The sequence below is a fragment of the Etheostoma cragini genome, chromosome 18 (assembly GCF_013103735.1).
Source record: "Etheostoma cragini isolate CJK2018 chromosome 18, CSU_Ecrag_1.0, whole genome shotgun sequence".
Taxonomy (NCBI): domain Eukaryota; kingdom Metazoa; phylum Chordata; class Actinopteri; order Perciformes; family Percidae; genus Etheostoma; species Etheostoma cragini.
In genome coordinates this window covers 12,749,242-12,768,515 of record NC_048424.1, presented here as the reverse complement: position 1 = coordinate 12,768,515, position 19,274 = coordinate 12,749,242, and the positions used below count along the sequence as shown (strand labels likewise).

Below are 19,274 nucleotides of genomic sequence, written 5' to 3'. Positions count from 1 at the left end.
CAGGCATTACATTAACAGGCATGTATGCACACATGCAGCATAAGTAGTAGCTTTGTCTGTGAAAAGCCATAAATAAATAAATGTATTTATAAATAAATGTAAAAACACACAAAAACAATCACACCTTATACTCACCAGATGGTAGCGAGCTGAGTCTGGGTCAGGTTGGATGCAATCAGCGCATTTCTAACCTGAGGTCCTGCACAGTAAAAAGTGACATCAGAAATAATAACAGAGTGAATTATCACGCCAACGGATGGGAACGCCTTTGTGTACATCTGACTGCCACGTTCTGTCAAGTGGGGCTAAGAGCACTCAGTTTGAGACGGCCGAGCTACCCTGAGAACCCTGTGTTTATTCAGGGCTGGCGTGTGTCTACTGTAGATACCTGCGTCTGTGTGGGACCTACCAGACAAGTAGCCACTCATGAGCTTGTCCAGCGTGTTGAACTGCTGTCGGTACTTGAGTCTCGCGCCCTGCGGAACGGCCCAATCACTTGCACCCGTCTTTGGAGAGTTACTGGCCAACGACGTGGTAGAGGAAGAATTTGAACTACGGACAGAGAGAGAAAGAGAGGGATGTCGACGAACCAATTTATCACCTAAAAGGGAAATTACAGAGTAATCTTTACGTGGTCAGAGTTTCCTCTCCCCTTGTATTCAAGCCTCGACTGAAAACCACTAATTGCTGTGAGACTCCCAGCTGTTATCTCACAGCTCTTAATTAGCTGCAGAGGAAGCGAGCGACAACGTTGATAATGACTCTGAAACGAGACAATGGCGTACTCTCGGGCTATGATAATCAGCCGTTGTGTTTTTATTATAAACACTGTCTCTGCAAGAATAGCAAAAGGATAGGCTGGGTCGGCGATGGTCATTTGAGGAGAATGTGCCTTTTTTTTCCGATTATTATAGCTGGGTGGAAACTTGCAACACTCTACAATATAAGAACAGGTTTCAGGGAGACAATGGGACTTGCAATGGGAGATCCTCCTGCTGCTAAAAGGCTTTCTTTCTTTGTGTGTGTGTGTGTGTGTGTGCCACCCTTAATGAAAAGGTCCATCTATCCCCTTTCATGACTAGGCTATCATAAAGAAATAAAGGCCTAAAATGCCCCTAAAAACTAATCTTAAAAACAAAACAAAATCTTGCTATAGGTGTGAAGAAAACAACAACTGTACGCATTCAAAATGAAATCAGTTACTACTTCGAACCTTTTCCCAAACCACATAACGAGAAGGATCAAGGATATTACAGTTTGCTTTGGTCTTTTTTTGCTGGAACTGCAAAAAAAAAAAAAAACTCCAGACACTGGTTTCTTATTTGCTCCTCTTTCAATCCCACTACTGTCACTATTCCATGCAGAGATTAGGTGCTTTGTGCAATAAATACAAGTGAAAGTTTAGACATAGGACGACAAACCTGTCCAGTCGCTGTCTCACATTTCCACTTCTTTTTCAGATACAAGCTAACTTTCATGGCTGTTGGCTACTAACAAATGTGATAGTATTATCTTTTAAATGTGAAAAACCCCCACTGACAACTTGTTAGCATATATCTCCTTTTATCCGCTTTCTATAACATGTTTTAAAGAACTCATCTTAATCACAAACACTCTTTTTCTTACATTTTAACAAGACTAAGAGCCACGCTAGCAGCTCTATAAGGCTGTACACAGATAGAGCGGCGCTTTGAGTACTATCATTAATACTACTACCATGACTAACAGTTCATTCTTTAGCAGGTGTATTATCACACTCCCTATCTTAGTTTAGCTTATTACCATTTACTAATTAGCAATATGCACAGACAGCTTAAGGGTAGATGGGTCTGTCATTTTAAACTATTCATTTATAAATTCATTTATAAATTTCAGGGGATCACCAAAGGAAGAAGGCTTCATCTTCTCGGAACGATGAATATTTATACAAAATTTCATTGCAATACTATTAGCATTTGTTGGGATAAAACAAAAGATTACAGTAATGGTGACCTCCTCTTGTAGGAATGCCATTGTGACTCTCACTAGAACATCTGATTGCAAAATGCCCTTCCTGCTCTCTCTGTTATCTAAATGTTCCATCATTGCCCGCATTCTGATCCTCAACCCTTCCCCGGCAAAAAACTTCTTTGTAAGCACCGGACTAATGGGCTGGCAGTGTGTGTTTATACCAGCCTTTCCCTTAAAATCACTGGAATCCTCACCTCTCCCACCAAACTCACTTGGAAATTGAGTACTTGATTATAAATGTAGGTTTCGGGAGGAACTTGATATGCTGACAAAAATCTTTTCACATGGTTATTTTAAACAGTAGGCAATGGATTTATTTACAATCTGGGTCTTACCTGCTGGATCCAAGGTCCAGAAGAGAGTTGGCCTTTGACATGCCGGTGGGTGGAGAGAACGCCATAGGAGAGGAGAAACCAGAGAGAGGGAGCGCTGCAAATAGGGTTGAAGGCAGTTAGTTAAATATTATTTTGAAAAACTCAAGGTAATATGAGGAAAAGTGTAAGTGCATTGAGAGTGCATGAGCTTTTTTATTATGGAGTCAACCTTTGACATGCTGGAGCTGTGCATGGTGCAGTTGCCCTTCAATGTGTTTACATCTAATCTTATCTCCTCATACTTTATAGTACACAAAGTTCCATCAGCAGGGTAATTTACATCCGGCAACAACAAAAAAATGCTGTTTTCTGCAACCCTGCGCTAAAGAGGGTTGGTCTCTAGAGCTGTGGCATTGCAGCAGAGAGAGGGGGGGAATTAAGATCGAGGGAACACCAAATAATAGAGATATTTCACACTCAAACTCATTAGATTGCGCATTTCACAGCCAAAGACTGTGCTTGAACAGAGTGAGAATGAAAGGAGCAGCCAAAGGACAGATGAAAGTGGTTAGAGATGAAGTACACAGTCAAAAAATAAATAAATACAATAGATAAATGAGATTACAATGTATTATATATGTGAACCCAAACCTATTATCAATGTTTTTATCTAATACGTGCACCAAATAACTACTGTGGTGACTCATCTCTTTGGTGGTAAAACAAGATCAGCTGTTACTGCTTATATACACATTCTGTCTATAATTTACAGATACTTCCATATTCCATTCAAGTCAGATAAAAGACCTCAGGGAGTAGAAAAGGTGCCGCCCGTTCGTGTTGCAATATGAAATCTACACCACATTGACACCATAAATCCAACCGACCCTGACAAACTAAACATAACACAAACGGATTGGGTTGCACAAGCTTTTCATAAATCCCTTACTAATTTTGTGCATTAAGTCCTTTCTAAGCTCTACTGCTAGTTTGTGTCAAACTAGTGATTTACTTAATCATTTTGCACCATGAAATGTTATGAATTGTCTTTGGTTAAGACTTTTATGTAAACAGGAAGTACCTGTCACATCAGAAGCGTTCCTTTGCAAATTTCGTCGTGACTTTGTTGAATTATATGCATAATTGGAGAAATCAGTGTTACAGAGTTAGTTAGTAGTATTTACATAGTTTTGAATTAGAAGGAAATATTACATTATGCTAACCTAATCGACGCTACTTGGTCATGTTATTTCAGTCTGATGCTATTAGTATAACGTTTTGTTATTTAAGGTAGCCTATATCAAGTTTTTTTTAGTTTACATCGTTATTAGGTCAAACATGTCGACCTCAACTCATTCGGCACAGGTCACGTGTTAGCAAGCTAACGTTAGCTTCGTCATAGGTTCAGTTAGTCATGTAGCAGTTAAACCTGAACGTAACTTGGTTTAAGTATTTAATAACAACTATTATATTGATAAGAGCTAAACCGTGTGATGTAACCTGTTCTTCACGTATTTATCCACTTAGTAAACACTTTTGTTGTGTTATAATTACACTAGTTTCAACCTACAAAGAGCTGGTACAATTGGTCCAAGGACTTTGTAAAAGTTTAAGTAGATTTACACCTAAAGGGTCAAGCACTTAAAAAGATGAGAACATGCACATTTATTTTTCTCATTTAACCTGTATCTGTGTTACCAGCTGTAATGCTATTTTAATGGCTATTTGTGTAGAATATTACAAGCTCCTGATCTATGCATCTATGTTTTTTTGGTCCTCTTTTGCATTTAGTCTCACATTTAGTCTCACAGTTATGTGTGCAAGTGAAATATATAAATTTTTTTCTCAGGAACATAATCCGACATCTTCAGCATACATTCACTGTCTTGATCGCAAGTTTGAATGAATTGGTGCTTATCCACTAATCAATATCTGTATATAGATATATGTGTCCGGTGAGCAAATCTGAATGGTTCCACTGCAGAACCAACCTGCATTGTTGGAAACAAGAGGTGGGGTGAGGAGGTTGACATTGCCGTTGGGGAGTCCAGGGTTTCCCAGAGAGGTGATGAGGGGCAGAGTCATTGGTGTTGGCACAAAGGTTTGCACAGAGTGCATGGAGGTGTTAGCCAGGATGGGTGTTAGGATGGGCATGGCTGACATAGCTGACATGGATGACAGACCAATTGACAGGTTTGGCATAGAACCCATTCCTATAAGGAAGAAACACACACGTGAAGATGAACAGATCAACAACACTGTTTCACAAAACAGAATAACTTAAAGAGTTGAATTTTTTTATAGAAGGGAACCCCTGAAAATTACTGTAACTCATCTGAGTTAAATCACTTTGTGAGAGGAGCTATTTCTTTTTCAAAAACATAAGCATCCCATTTTGAAATAAAACTCAAATGTATGAGTTATTTTTACAATGTGAAGCAACACTTCCAAGAGGTTAGGTTGTAAAAAAATTAGGGCTGGGCAAGTTAACGCGTTATTATCGCATTAACTCATTAATTAATTAACGCTGACAATTTTTTTATCCCGCGTTAACGCAGTTTTTATTATTTCTTTATTATTGTAAAAGTTTGTTGGAATTCACCTCTGGACATGATAAAAACATTGTTTAAATTGAGATGTACACTAAATATTTTATTTAACTGTTACTTTATAAACAAAATGATGGTAAGTTTTTGCAGAACAAATGTTACGGCACTTTCGTTCATATGGCAGACCAAAAATTGCACTACATACACTACTTTTTAATTCATTATTTCATTTTGCGATTAATTGCGATTAATCGGGGAAATTATGCGATTAATCGCGATTAAAAAATGTAATTGCTGCCCAGCTCTAAAAAAAAATAAAAATAAGAGTAAAATGTTGTGGAATTTAAGTAGGATTGTGGCTATAATATCCTCTGAGAAATCTTTACCTAAACGTGCTGATGAAGGGATGGCTGAAGCAGAATTGGAGACGGGAGGTTGCTTCATGGTTATTGGAAGAACAGATGGTAAATTCCGCCCCTGAAGTTTCAGTTTAATAAGCTTCATAGCGATGGAAAACTCCTGTCTGTCCATCTTTCCATCGCAGTCCATGTCAGCTAGGTGCCTGCAGGAAGAGGAGGAGGAGTAGAGATAAAGCTGAGGTATAATAAAGTGTGTTTTTATTAGTAGATAGTAGAAACGGCGAGACTTACACAAGGCTCTGGTTGGATTGAATTCCAGTAGCGTTATTAACACCAAAACACACACACACACACACACACACACACACACACACACACACACACACACACACACACACACACACAAGCACACACACAAGCACACACACACACACACACACACTTTCTACCCCTCTTCCACACCCAGTTTACTAGGTGGGGCAGGCTGTGAAGGAAGTGAGAGCTCAACAGGAAGTTAAAAAGCAGGCAGAGAGGACCAAACTCACTCCGTCCAAAAACAAAGGTTGGACCTACTGACCTACTTGCTATGCCTTAACAGTGTGGTTCATTGGTGCTTACCAGATCTCAGCCAGGACAGAAGGAGGCAGCCCGGACTGGAGGAAGAATTTCCTGGCTTGTTCTCCTAAAGACAAAAAAAAAACGGCTGTGGTTCAGAGAGACGGGCCTTTGATACAACCAAACCAATGATGGCACCACTTGTGTTTGTTATGACAACAGCCTACCTGAGACATAGCCGAGGATGGGGATGAGGGTGTCAAATTGTTTGTCATGTTTCGTCCTCTCCTCCGGAGTGATTTCCCACACACTGGCTCCGCCTAGACAAATACAAGAGACGAGCCTGACTTTTGAAACAGACTTTGAAATCACAATGACACATTGATGTTGAGGTCATCTTGTTGGTGCAAATCTTGTTCTAACACATCTTTAATCTCTAATAACAGGTTGAAGGATCACTTCACCTACTGGTTACCTGTCCACTAATCTGGCTTTGCCAGACCCACCTCAAAAATGCGCTGAAGGGGGGGTCTGGCCACTCTACAAAGCATTCGGGGAAAGGAGGAAAATATGCTCGGGTTTAATGGCATTTCTTTAAACCAATCACAATTGTCATGGGCAGTGCTAAGCTCCACATGCAGCCGCTGTAAAATAGTCATGTGAGAGAAAACTCAGATTGGACAGATAGCCTAGCAAGCAGTCTCAACTTAGCATGCAGAGATCTGAGGAGCAGTCAACAATAGTCCTGAAAATCCCCTGAATTGAAATTTCCAACACAAAGAAAGTGGAAGGAAACGGAAAATACATGCATCTGCGGAATTTCCTGCAGCACCGGAACAATCCCGAAAGTGGAACGTCAAGGATACAGACTACCTGTCCCCCAATGCACTTTCACATGTCAAAGGAAAAAGTGCCTTAAGGAAAAAATGGTCACATGAGGACATTTTCAACAAAACTGTCAACCCCATAGTGACGCTAGCAGAAAAGTTGGGAGTCACCAAAATCAGTAGGATTGACCCTCTGGAGACCATGAATGTCTGTACAAAATGTCATGACATGGACTGACATTGCCACCCAAAGAGCAACTTCTTTAGCATGACTGAAAAGTCACTACAACCCCTACAAAAGCTCAGACAGAGATGCAAATTCACAAATGTATACAGCATATACACCACATGTTAACATTCCAATATACTGTAATTCTACCCAACTTCAACAGCTGACACCGGCACTGCTATGTACTGTATAAGAATCTTGAATACAAGAAGACCTGCTTTATTACAATACCAGCTACATTTTGGAGCCCCAAACTTTCATAAATATGACAACAAGAAAAATGTATTAGAAGAAAGCTATTTTAAACCATGGTGTGTGGGCTGCACTCCACTACTCAACACATACAGATGCAGCAACTCATTAAAAGTCCCCAAAGCAGAAATGCTCATACCAAATTTAATATCTCTTCCCAACAGTCTGCATAATCTCCACCCCGAATGAGATCTCCCCCTCAGATGAAACGGCTCTTAACCAACACCCGACAATGATTAATGTATAAAATGTCTAGTCAGCTTTTCTTCACTCTGCTCAACTCCTGCATATCTCAAGGTAAGTTCAGAATTGTCCATGAATTTAACATGAAGTCCAGTGTGCTATACGAGGGGTATGTAACTCAATTTGCACTAATTTTTGTAAAATGTATTTAAAAGTGGGAGATTGGAGATTATCATCGGAGCTGATAATCTATTAATCATAAGGGTAATCCATGAAATTAAGCAAATCCTAACACGATTTGGGTATCGTCAAAGCCTTTCCATTAATTTCTTTCACACTTTCAACTTCAAAGCCATTTTGAATTAATGAAATTGACAGTATTGACATTGTGCACAGATGGATCTTTCCATATGGCAGTAATTGAACGAAGGAGATGTAGATAAGGAGACAATGACAGACAGTGAGTCATGACCGTGGATACGGAGAAGGAGAGTGATGCACAGAAGATGAGTCTGGACAAGAGAAGCTGAGTGGTGTATTAGTTTATGTAAACTACATTGAGAAAGAAGAAACAGATGGGTTGATAAACGAAACCGGCCAATGCTACAGATGTCGAGTTGACAGTTGCAAAGTTATCAATGGACGACAAAAACTAGGGGGGGAAAACAGAACAAACTTTGTTAAACTAACCTTGTCACTTTACAAGTTTTTTTTTAACAATGCATCCCCCGAGCCTGCCTATTGTCCCCCAGTGGCTAGAAATGGTGATAGGTGTAAACCGAGCACTGGGTATCCTGCTCTGCCTTTGAGAAAATTAAAGCTCAGATGGGCCGATCTGGAATATTGCCCCCTATGAGGTCATAAGGGGGATTTACCTCCCCTTTCTCTGCTTTGCCTGCCCAAAGAACTTGGCCCACCCAGTCTCCGCCTTGCCCCCCCCTCTCTCTCCTCCTCAAAAGCTACAGACTCAGAAATGGCATATGCAAAGGAAAGCTCATTGTGGGACTGGCTCTGGTGGCTGTAATTCTGCACCAGGGCTGAAGTGACTTCAGATATGGTATCAGGCGACCACTAAGGTCTGTATAAAATCATCCAAAGAGCACCATGTCATGGGACCTTTAATAAGCTCACATGTAGCTCCTCTTCCTCTGTTTGACAGAAGCAGATGAGCCTCCTTGATGCTAATGTCTGTAACCCTAGAGATCACAACGGTACAACCCTCCAACTAAATCTTTCCACAGATGTTTCACAACAGTGAGTTAAGCCTGAAATGAAAACATGTTGAGAAATTGTAATTCCCCTCCTATCATCATAAGCTCATCCTCAGTTTAAAGCTCTGTTTGTTATGAAATTGTATGATTTACCTCAGCAATCAATTTAATAAAGAAAACTAAAATAACTTGCTTAATGAATTGTATCCCCAAACTGATATAAGTAATGGGGAAAAAATGACGATGGAATGTTGCAATAGTAGAAATTTGAATAGGAAGTACTTAATAACAAAATGATAAATCTAACTGTAGGCCATGGTTTAGATATTTAAGAGTGTCACACTAATTCATGGCAAGGAAAAAAACAAATCTATTGAAAAACTCTGCAGCTGTTTAAGACTGAATAATTCATCTAGATATTTAACTGGACCTTGGTACATTGCTTTATGATTAACAACCATGTGATGGCTTTTATTCACGATCATGCCATATTCCCTTGTTACAACAAGTCATGTCAGCAACAATCTGATTCAGATTCTTATTCTGAGATGTTAGCGCCAGAGAATATTTTACACAGGAAGTTGTCTCTAAACTTTTCATCTCAACATAAACAACAATACTATTATCAGGGGAGCGTTGGTAGATGCAAAAGATTCACAAAGTAGGAATGAAGTCGCATAGCTAAGGACAAGAACTACTTGTTGTAATATAGTAGCTGTAATATAAAATAGCAAAATGCAATTCTTTGCGCTATTATGGGAGTGTGTGTTTCTAGAACTGGCATCTAGGGTGTTATTTGTTCACCAACAGCTTCAGGAAATACCATGCTGCCCATGATGGAACTTCCTCCCTGATGCTAACCCAAACACCCCACTGGCTCTTCTTGACTGCAGCACACACACAATCTACGCACATATATCTCTGAGGAATGACACAAAGTTACAGCACAGCAGCCAGAACAGAGCTTAAGGGAGGAGGATTCAAATTTCACAATCAAAAACTGCCAGCTGTTTGCCTAACTGAAAGATGTCTGTTTGTTGGAAAACACCCTGGTGGACTGACTGCCTTGAGCTGGTTTCAATATCTAAATATACTCACTCTGCTCTAAAGCGCCTTGGCAACACCTGTTCAGGTATATGCTTTTTTCCCTGACGAAGCTAATGCTGGTAGCTTGCAGCGCCCGACCTAGTTTTGGCATTGTCAGCAAAATTGCAAAAGGAGAAAGTAATTAATCACGCACCAAGATGTGAGTATTCTCCACATCGTCTCGTTGGCTTTGACAGACCTCATAGAAGCTATTGTAAGTGAGAAAAAGGGGGGTGATATTTAGCACAGTGCCACAGGGACATGTAGCTAGCATAGCCACATCCACAGGCCTGACAGTTGATTCAGCGTGTGTACATCAGCAAAGGGCTGAATGCTCGGCTTATGAATAAGTGGGGCACCACAAAGCTTCTTACACAGCAGTGGCAGAATCCAGCGGGGTCTTCTGTGGCTTGACGCGTGTGTCGAAAAATACGGCCACTGAATGTGAGACCGGATAAAAAGGTGCCAAAATGAAAGCTGCTTTTAATGAGTCTTTTAAGCTATATGTTTTAAATCTGTTTTTCTAAATAACTTTGACTTACAAGACATGAACAAAGGACTGCTGTGTGTGATGAAATAGTTTTTAGTGGAAACACTGTTGACATATTAGGAAATACGCTTTTTTGCTTCCTTGCCAAGAGTCAAATGACAAGGTCAATACCACTCCAAATATTAAGCTGGAGCCAGGTGATAGTTAGCTTAGCTTAGCGAAAGACTGAAAGCAGAGGGAAACAGCTAGCCTAGCTCTGCCCAAAGGTTAAAAAAGCTAAGGGGGTTAACAGCTAGCCACCCTTAACTCTAGTTGCTAAGCTACCCGTCACTTGGTTATAGCTTCATATATAACTATATCACAGACAATGTGAAAGTCAATCCTCCCATCTAACTCTGGGGAAAATTTAGGTATGATAGATGTTTCGATTTATCAAGTAACTAACTATTTATTAAATGTAGCTTCTCGTGTCTTTTGCAAACCAGAATTCTTATCATGTCTTTCTGTTGTATTATCCCTGGCTGTCACTGTAAATCCATCGTCAAATAAGCTGTCAAGTCTGCAACCTGGACTGTAATACTAATAGGAACAGCTTCCACAGCAACCTAGAAGACAATCTGAGCCTATACACAAGAGCCCTTCAGCAAATATTGAGGCAATATAACACAGACTATCCACAGAAGAAGAAAAAAAATGGCAGTATACTTATATGAAATAGCTTCCACAGCAACAAAGTCTGTGCAGAATTTAACCAACTGTACCACAATTCCCCGTCTCAGCAGCTAGGACACAAAGAGCCTCTGCCTTGTGTGGTATTACTTCCCTTTGTCAGCCTGTGTGCTGTTGTCTAGGTGCCGTACGGTCCTTAGGAGACGCTGGAGTCAAATCTCCAGACAACTCAGCGCCGACCTTCTGGGGGGAAACCACATCACCGCTTTCAAAACTATATTTACATGTCAAAGGCTTCGCCTGGGGAGGACAAGATGATGTTGCGGATAGGTACAGATGATCAACAGTCTCTGCACGCTGCGGCGACGAACAAATGCTGTTGCATACTGTCCACTGTTTAGGAAATTGACTGACTAATGACTTAATACAATTGCCTCATTTGACATTCACCATGTCCATTAGGGTGCAATACAGCAAAGAGTTCACACACACACACAGAAACACACACACACACACACACACACACACACACACACACAAATACACTTTCTCTGAGGCATTTTACAATAGAGGCCCTTAAGGAGCAGTTCAATATGATCAAAGGCTGTGAAACAAGAGGATTAACACACACATAAACACACTATTGAGTAATTCTGTCCATACTGAGGACGAAAGCTATGCATCACATCCAAGACTGAACAGAAACAGAGGCAGCTCCTCATATAGCAATACACATGCTCATGATTCACATAAAATGTATTTAAAAAATAACTATCTAATATTCCTTCAAGCGCTCTTGGCTGAGGAGGTGTATACAACATAGAATTGTCTGTAATTGTAATTGTGTCACAGGATCAAAGGCAGGTTCAGTTTAGGCTACATCCAAACTACTAGGTTTTCTTCTTAAGTCTGTTCATACAGCCCCTGATCAATATCTTATAATGCTATGTCAGGGTGCAGTTCACAGCTGACTGTAGGGACAATGAGTTACACACACATCAGCACATTAGTAACGACTGAAACAAACACATCTTTCAGTTTTGACAGGACAGGGAAAAAGGCACAGCACTGCTGCTACTCAATGGTCAGCTCTGTTTTTGCTTCTTTCTTTTTTTATTCCCCATCAAACTATTCTTTTCAAGTTACTAATTTCCGCCCTGAACACTTTCCCCAAAGTGCATATTTACCTCCCGCAGACAAACACATCATGAACAAGACAACGTGTTCTTACCATTCATGGCTGCAGGTGGAGAGCACAGGCAGAGAGGTGAGTCCTCTACTCAGCTGGCTAGCCCTCAGACATCTGCAGAGAAAGAGAGAGGAAGAAGGAGTGAGTTGGATTTTGTGTGTGTGTCACGGAGCAACGGCTGTACAGTAAGTGAGGAACACAAGCATGCGTGTGTGAGTGCGAAAGAGAATGGAAATGATATAAATGCGTGCAAATACCCCCGTTAACAATGCAATGCTGAACGGCTAACGCGGTAAGGGATGACAGAGGAGGGGAAATAAAGGGAGAGGAGGGGGACAACATGACAGAGAGAGGGGAGGATGAAGAGCAGAGATACAGACAATGCCACTGGGAAGAAGTATGCAAGAGGAGGGCAGACGGTTAAGGGAGACAGAGGAGGGAAAAATGATGGTGGTCGGAGCGGAAGGAAACATTTATCATTGTCTGCCCTCAGATCACAGATGGGTGCTCAAGCCAGCAGCTTTTTGCAAAGTGAATCTTTATTTCTCCAGTGTTAACATGTCTCTCGTTTGGCTTTTTGTGCAATTTACCTTTATATTAGGCTTTGGCTCTTATTTGGAATATAAATATTTCCATTAAAACAAATAGAAATTTTTATTTTTTAAAACTGGAATGTAAACAGCTCTTTGTCTTAATAAGAATTAAATGTATAAATATCAAGATATAAATATTTTCCTTATTATTAGGAATGTAAATATTTCTCTCAGTCATTAGGACTATACATATTCTTATTAGGAACGTAAATTAGAAATAAAAAATGTGTCTCATAAAAAAAATCTGTCATCAATTTTTTTGCTGCGATTTACATGTTTTTCTTATTACGAATAAAAATATGTATTAACAACTCTTTTTTTTCAGGGATACACACATATATAAATATATATATATATATATATATTCTTATAGGGGTATAGAAATTTGTTTTTTTGACAAGAGCTTGTCATCAAGGGCATTCCTGATTAAGTTAAGTAATAAAATATATATACACAGGATGCCCACACATATCCGCATTGCACAGACCACACACAAAACAAAGAGCTATGGATGTCCTGAGTGCAGTCTTTAGCCACTGTTGCTGGTGGGCATGGATACTGGTCCACCTGATGAGATCCCTCTGTGGGATCTCTGGCAGAGTCCCAGGAGGTCGGGGAAACAGACGAGTCTGTGCAGGTAGGCTAATATTCTGGAATTGGAAAATGAGCGCTGGGTGTATTTATCCTCCTTCTTCCCTTTGCTGTTTTTGCTGAATCCTTTTTTCAGTCCAATTGCTCTGCCAATGCACTCCCTGTATTCCTGATCATTTGCGCTTCCTACATCTTTAAATTAATAATACACACTTCTTTATAGAGATAGTTTTCCTCCTTTTTCACATTAAGCTGACTTTCCTGTTCCTGCAATTTCTCATTCCAGATTTCTAGCAACTCTTTCCAATCCGTTCCATCCACTTAGAGCTACCCCTTTGTTTCCTCTTCTTTCATCCGTCTACCTACAAGCCTAAAGACAAGCGAGGTCTCTCCCCAGCCGTGACGCCTGTCAAGTCGAAGCAATCTCCTCTCTGATTTCAGCAACTCATTCCTTCGCACTACTTTACATCATTTCACTCGCCACTCTATTTCTTCCATTTCAGCTCCACTACTTCTTTTTCATCCCTCACTCCAACATGCATCCCGTCTTTTAGGACTCCCACCCAATTTCTTTCATTTTTTCCTCTCCTTGTGCTTGTTACACTATTGCTCCACCATTTAGCTTCCCACCTTTTCGTGTGGATTCCTAGAGGAGGAGATGCTGGTTGTAGTATAAATCATTCTCTGCACATGCCAAAACTGCCAATTACTTAAGAGCAATGAACCGCTCACTGTGGCGTATGCCTCTGCATGCACACTTCCATGTGCATGCACATGTGCGCAAGCTCACACACAATGTGACAAAGAAACACACATACACGCACGTGTACACGCAAACGTACATACACACACACACACACACAAAAATGTTCAGATAATACAAAGGAAGCAGTTACTCATGGAAAATCTTGTTATTCATGTTAAAGTAACATTACTGTGTGAATAGCCATCTTCATTTCATTAACTGGGATGGTAGACACTGTTTCCTATCCCCACATAACACTAAGCTAGCTAGCATTACTTAGCTAGTTTCAAACTAGCTAGCATCACTTACACCAGCTAACTATGCAACAGTTACACATGGCAGTTTGCCTACTTGGTTTTATTAAAAACTACTATCTATGGAAATAAAATGTGTGTATTGTATGCGGTTGTAGTTTGGTGCTGTGGTAAACTGTTAGTAAATACACTACGACAGACTTTTTTGCATTATATAACTCAAATCAATCAATCAAAACTTCTAGAGGGCTAAATAAATAAAGGAAGCTGCTGCAGTAGTTATTCACTGTGTTTTTATTTGAATGCTTTACAGTGTTTCCACTGACATAAGGTTAAGTAGGATGATGCCAGATTATTCATTCTTGGGTGAATTGTTAATTTATATAAATAAAAACACCAAAGAGCATTCTCTTACAGCCCCTGAGCTTTGTGTGCGCATGTGTAAATACTGTACATGAGCGCCACACACTCCCTTATGTAAACACTTTGTGTGAAGGTATTTAGCAGACTCTTATCTACCCTCATACGGAAAGACCTTGTAAGGTGTATGTGGTTTAAAAAACAAGCTGGTGTGTGCCATTGGCTACGTTAGAGAGCCTTCTCTGTTCAAACAGGACACATCCTGAATGTAAACAATACTAAATCAACACAAGGCACAGAGGACACCCTCAACATGACACCCTCATGATTCATCTTATAACTCCCTGTTGATGTAACCGATGTTTTGTTGCAGAGAGGTCCCCGTATTGGAAGCAAGTTATCTCATTATATGGACAGCTCACAGCTCTCCTGACCCTAACCTTATAAACACATACGTACAGAAAAGTTTGCCTATAACTGGAAAAACAAACTCATCTCCGTGTTCATATATTCAGACTAACAATTTTAATAACGATCACTTCATTGGCACATACGTTTTAATGAATGGTGTATGGTGGAACACTTTAAGGTTAAACAGCAACAGCCTTTCTGGATTTAATTTAATTATTTTAATTTCAAAAGTGGGACATAAAGACTACGAACCATATCAGTTAGCCTATTGAACAAAACAGTCTTGACTCAAGGTCCACTGACTTTTTCTTGGAGCTTTCAACTTGTTATCACATGACGGATGTTTCAAGCTTAGATTAAGCAATTAAGGCTTGACAATTGGCCGTTAACTGTTGGGGTGCTCAGATTCATAGGGGCCCCTCAAGTCCCAGGTTCACTGCCATGTTTCGTTAGCTAACCTCGCAGAACAGCTTGTAAAGAGGCACTGTGTCAAACTCTGGTTTTAAGATATTTTATTACTTAGAAAGGCTGCAGCATAGGCAGTCATTGGAGTACAGTGAGTAATCTGCTGTGTGCACTGAGAAGTTGATCGTAACACAACATACACAATGCATAGAGGGTGGGTGGCCAATAGGACAATAGCAAACATTTTGCCCTGAGGCCCCATTAACAGGTTATTCTGATCATGCGCGCGATGGCAAATGACCTGTCATCGTGTCAAATGAAAAAAACAACTTTTTTTTCTCAAAATACTTTTCCAAGGTCAACAACGAACTTTCACAACTACGGTTTCTTTCATCTGTTTATGGGTATTACAATTAGGCTGACAATATTGTATTTCTTATATGGGTCCCTGTTGCAGTGCCAAAAGCCAAAGTGCCCAGACCCACTTTTCCCTTGATGGTAAATTGATATTTAAAATTGCTACATGTAGCACATTAAAGGTTTTGGATTTGGTAAACAGTGTGGGTCACGCTAAGGACCAGTAGTTTGCTGACCCACTGCACCCTGTAACAAAATGACTCAAAGAAACGTTGACTCTGCCCTGCATGCTGATTGACACCTGTGTGCGCCGCACTGGCCCGCTCGGATGTGCGTATCAATGCGTCGGCCTGTGTGCACGAGTGTGTCTGACACACACTCCTCAAACAGAGGGGGACCCTGTTCTAGCAGACACAGCCCAGGAAGCTTTGCTGAGCATGAGGATGAAAGAAGCCTGTGTGCATGTGTGTATGTGTCTGTATGTTCGGCCTATTCACAAGAGCGCAGAAACACACAAAGACATCCACACACCTTCCTCTGTTGAGCTACACGTGAAAATAGGTGATATTAGGCGAGCTTGAGCAATGATTCACCAAAGCCTATTTTACTTCTTTTACGTTTCCAAAAAAAAAAAAATCATCAGAATCATTTATAATGACAGATTAAAACAATAAAAAATTATGATGACAAGTAAATGATTCTGATAAATGAATATTAAAATAATAAAAACGGACTGTCAACCATGTTCTGAGAGGTAGTGATGCATAGTTTGTCCACCAGAGGGCGCTCTACAATGTCCTTGTTGGCAACAGGTTTCTATTTATTTTCATTTTATTTAGCCAAACTTTAATATATTTTGATGTTCCTCCGTTCTGTTGTTACAATAAAACTAAATATTATATTATTTTAGTGAGAACTCATAAATAACTACAAATAACTAATATTAGGGAAATCTGTTTGTTTTGTAATGCGTTTTCTGGATTAAAAAAAATATATATAGCATATCAGCCAATATTTTGGCATATCGGATTTTTAAATAACCAAATATTCGTATCGGTACTGGCCTTAAAAATCCTTTCTCGGTTGGGCCTACTCAGTAGCATGTCCTACCTCAGCTTCTAACCTATGTACCTTTGGCACAAGACCGCTATTCTTGACTAAGTATTATTAGTAGCCTACAAATTGTCTTTAATATAGCATTCCCATTCATGCTACTGTGACTGCCACTGGAATTGGACCTTCAAAGTCCATAAGCTTTCACTCTCAGCACAACAATGAAAGTAGGTGTGTTTATGTGCATGTGTCGGTTACACAATGCTTTGTGTCTTAACAGGTGGATATGCAATACTCCCTGCTGGGATGAGGGCAGGGATCCCTGGGAACTGCAGTTTAGATGGACTTTGAACACTTCAGCAAAGAAAAAACGTCCTCTTTCTGTTTTCACTGAGAGCAGCAGAACGCACAAACACACAAGTGCACACACACAATAAGCAGTCTCTATAATTAGTCCATACTGCAGTATACAGTACAGTACACGAGCAGTACATAAGCAGGACAACTGCTCAACTTGCTCAAATCATCATATAGACAAATAAAAAACCGATGTTACACATCTGATGACATCTTTGAATTACAAATGCTCTAACGACACACAGACACTCACTCCTCTATAGGGACTTCCTGACATGAAATGAAGGGGGATTTTCCTCAAGATCAGGATGGCCATTTTATTAGTTAGTCTGGGTTTTCTTTATACTGAAATGAAAAGTAGCAGCGTGTCATCTCCAGTGAACACACCTTCTCTGTGAATGGTTTACTTTAGGGAAATAATGGGACCTCTAAATGTATATTTTCTGGCATAAAACAATAACGCCTCTATTGTATTGTATAGGCTATTTATACATGTCCCCAACAGTGCATTATCTTGGAAACATAAAGACAATTTGTAGCCGGCAGCCCTAATTTTGTCTATTAAAAAAGATGTATCTTATTTTTTTTCTTTATCTTCAATCTGCCTAAATACATTTACATATATAATGTCTGATAGACGTATTTTTCAGCCGTTTAAGGGATGCTATTCATCTGAAACGCAGACAAAGGCTACTCAGGGTTTAGTAAATCGTGTTAGGAATTTACATATTTTAGTGTAGACATTTTGGTTTGACACATCTACATCCAAACAGAAACCACACTGTTAATACGCTACACTGCCTCTCCTTTTAAATGTATGCTTTATTGAAGCAGGGCATCCCACATACCTTCCAATAAAAGGTGGAGGAAAAACACAAGGCCAACAGCGACAGTAAGTTTTACATTTTGTCCTATCCTACTGATAACATTAAAAATGATTTCTGGTCATTTACCTGTTGCGGTGGAGTAGCGGTGGTGATCCGACATCCAGGCTGGCAAATTAAGCTGCTGGAGGGAGGAACCGATCCGCCAGCCGGGGCGGGTGTGGACTGGAAATGGGCGTCTCCAGAAAGTCAAGTCACGCAGAATTACACACGGAACGTCCGGGGAGGATTTTCACAAAAAAACTCCTTGACGCTGATATTATAGCAGCACTTTACTCCTCGACGCAGCGGCCGCGGGTTCGAATCCGACCTGCGGCGCTTCGCTCCACTTCATCCCCCTTTCACTTCTTCAGCTGTCCTTTCATTAAAGGCCTAACATGCTCTAAAACATAATGTTTGAAAAAAAAAAGAAGCTTTGCCTATCTTTTTTAGGGCATATTACATGTGTCTATACTGTACAGGCAGAGTATTCAATCCCAACATGCATCTTCCCCTGCACAGGCTTTAAAAACATTGTACATTTGAAAGTTTGTAAGTTTGTATTCATTAAAATGATTTTTATACATTTTACTTTGCTGTAATTTGTAATGTGAAAGCAAAGAAAACTAAAAGACAAAAGTTTAAATAATTCTTTAATCTCGGTAGTTAAATGCATCTAAGGGGCCATCCCCTTGGAAACGCTTCTCACGTTTCTGCTGATCTTCTAAACGAATACTGTAAAACCACAGCCTGAAGACGCACTTTTGAAATCTACCTATAGGCATGGAATATGAAGTAGCGTGGTGACTCATTTACAAATGGATCCGTTTGGACGCAAATATTCTTGAACTGTTGTCAGGGAAGACGAGGGAAAAAAAGAGATTGTTTTGGTACGTGTGGACGAGGCGTAAGACATGAACATACAACACATTTATTCAGTTTCAGCACAGCCGGACACTTGTGCTGTAATGTCTGACTGAATAGATCATCACACAGAAATGCAGCAGGGCCAGATAGCTTGATTGGTTCTAAACATAGGTTGTCCACTCTACTAATTCACGTTCACTTCCATTTATGCAACGCTTAAAGACTTTTACTTTGAAAGCACAACCACTTGACCTACGTTCTCTTGCTGTTTGATGGTGAATTGACGGGGCCGAGTCAAAGCCAATGGATGTGGTTCATTCACACTGATTGCTGAGATGTGTCTCCAAAGCATATTTGGGGTTTACTTTCTAATTTTGTTGAGTCAACTTTGCAGAATTACCTTTTTTCCCTATCTGCCTATTCAATTCAATTCAATTTTATTTATAGTATCAATTCATAACAAGAGTTATCTCAAGACACTTTACAGATAGACCA

General features: G+C 40.0%; 1 protein-coding gene across 12 annotated transcripts in view; it reads right to left on the bottom strand.

Moving 5' to 3' along the window:
• itsn2a (intersectin 2a) overlaps window positions 1-18,110 on the bottom strand; it is a 35,180-nt gene extending 17,070 nt beyond the window's left edge. For 10 of the 12 annotated variants that reach the window (XM_034899545.1, XM_034899547.1, XM_034899546.1 and 7 more), the window contains exons 1-9: window positions 18,003-18,109; window positions 11,966-12,037; window positions 6,015-6,107; window positions 5,851-5,914; window positions 5,260-5,435; window positions 4,316-4,537; window positions 2,346-2,439; window positions 410-552; window positions 136-199 (exon numbers count right to left, since the gene is read on the bottom strand). In XM_034899545.1, the coding sequence (XP_034755436.1) occupies window positions 136-199; window positions 410-552; window positions 2,346-2,439; window positions 4,316-4,537; window positions 5,260-5,435; window positions 5,851-5,914; window positions 6,015-6,107; window positions 11,966-11,972 (863 nt within the window). In that variant the 5' untranslated portion in view covers window positions 11,973-12,037; window positions 18,003-18,109. Of the gene's footprint in view, window positions 1-135; window positions 200-409; window positions 553-2,345; window positions 2,440-4,315; window positions 4,538-5,259; window positions 5,436-5,850; window positions 5,915-6,014; window positions 6,108-11,965; window positions 12,038-18,002 lie in introns of all 12 variants that reach the window. The other 2 variants (XR_004660329.1, XM_034899553.1) reach the window with 2 other exon arrangements.
• Window positions 18,111-19,274: the final 1,164 nt, after the last annotated feature.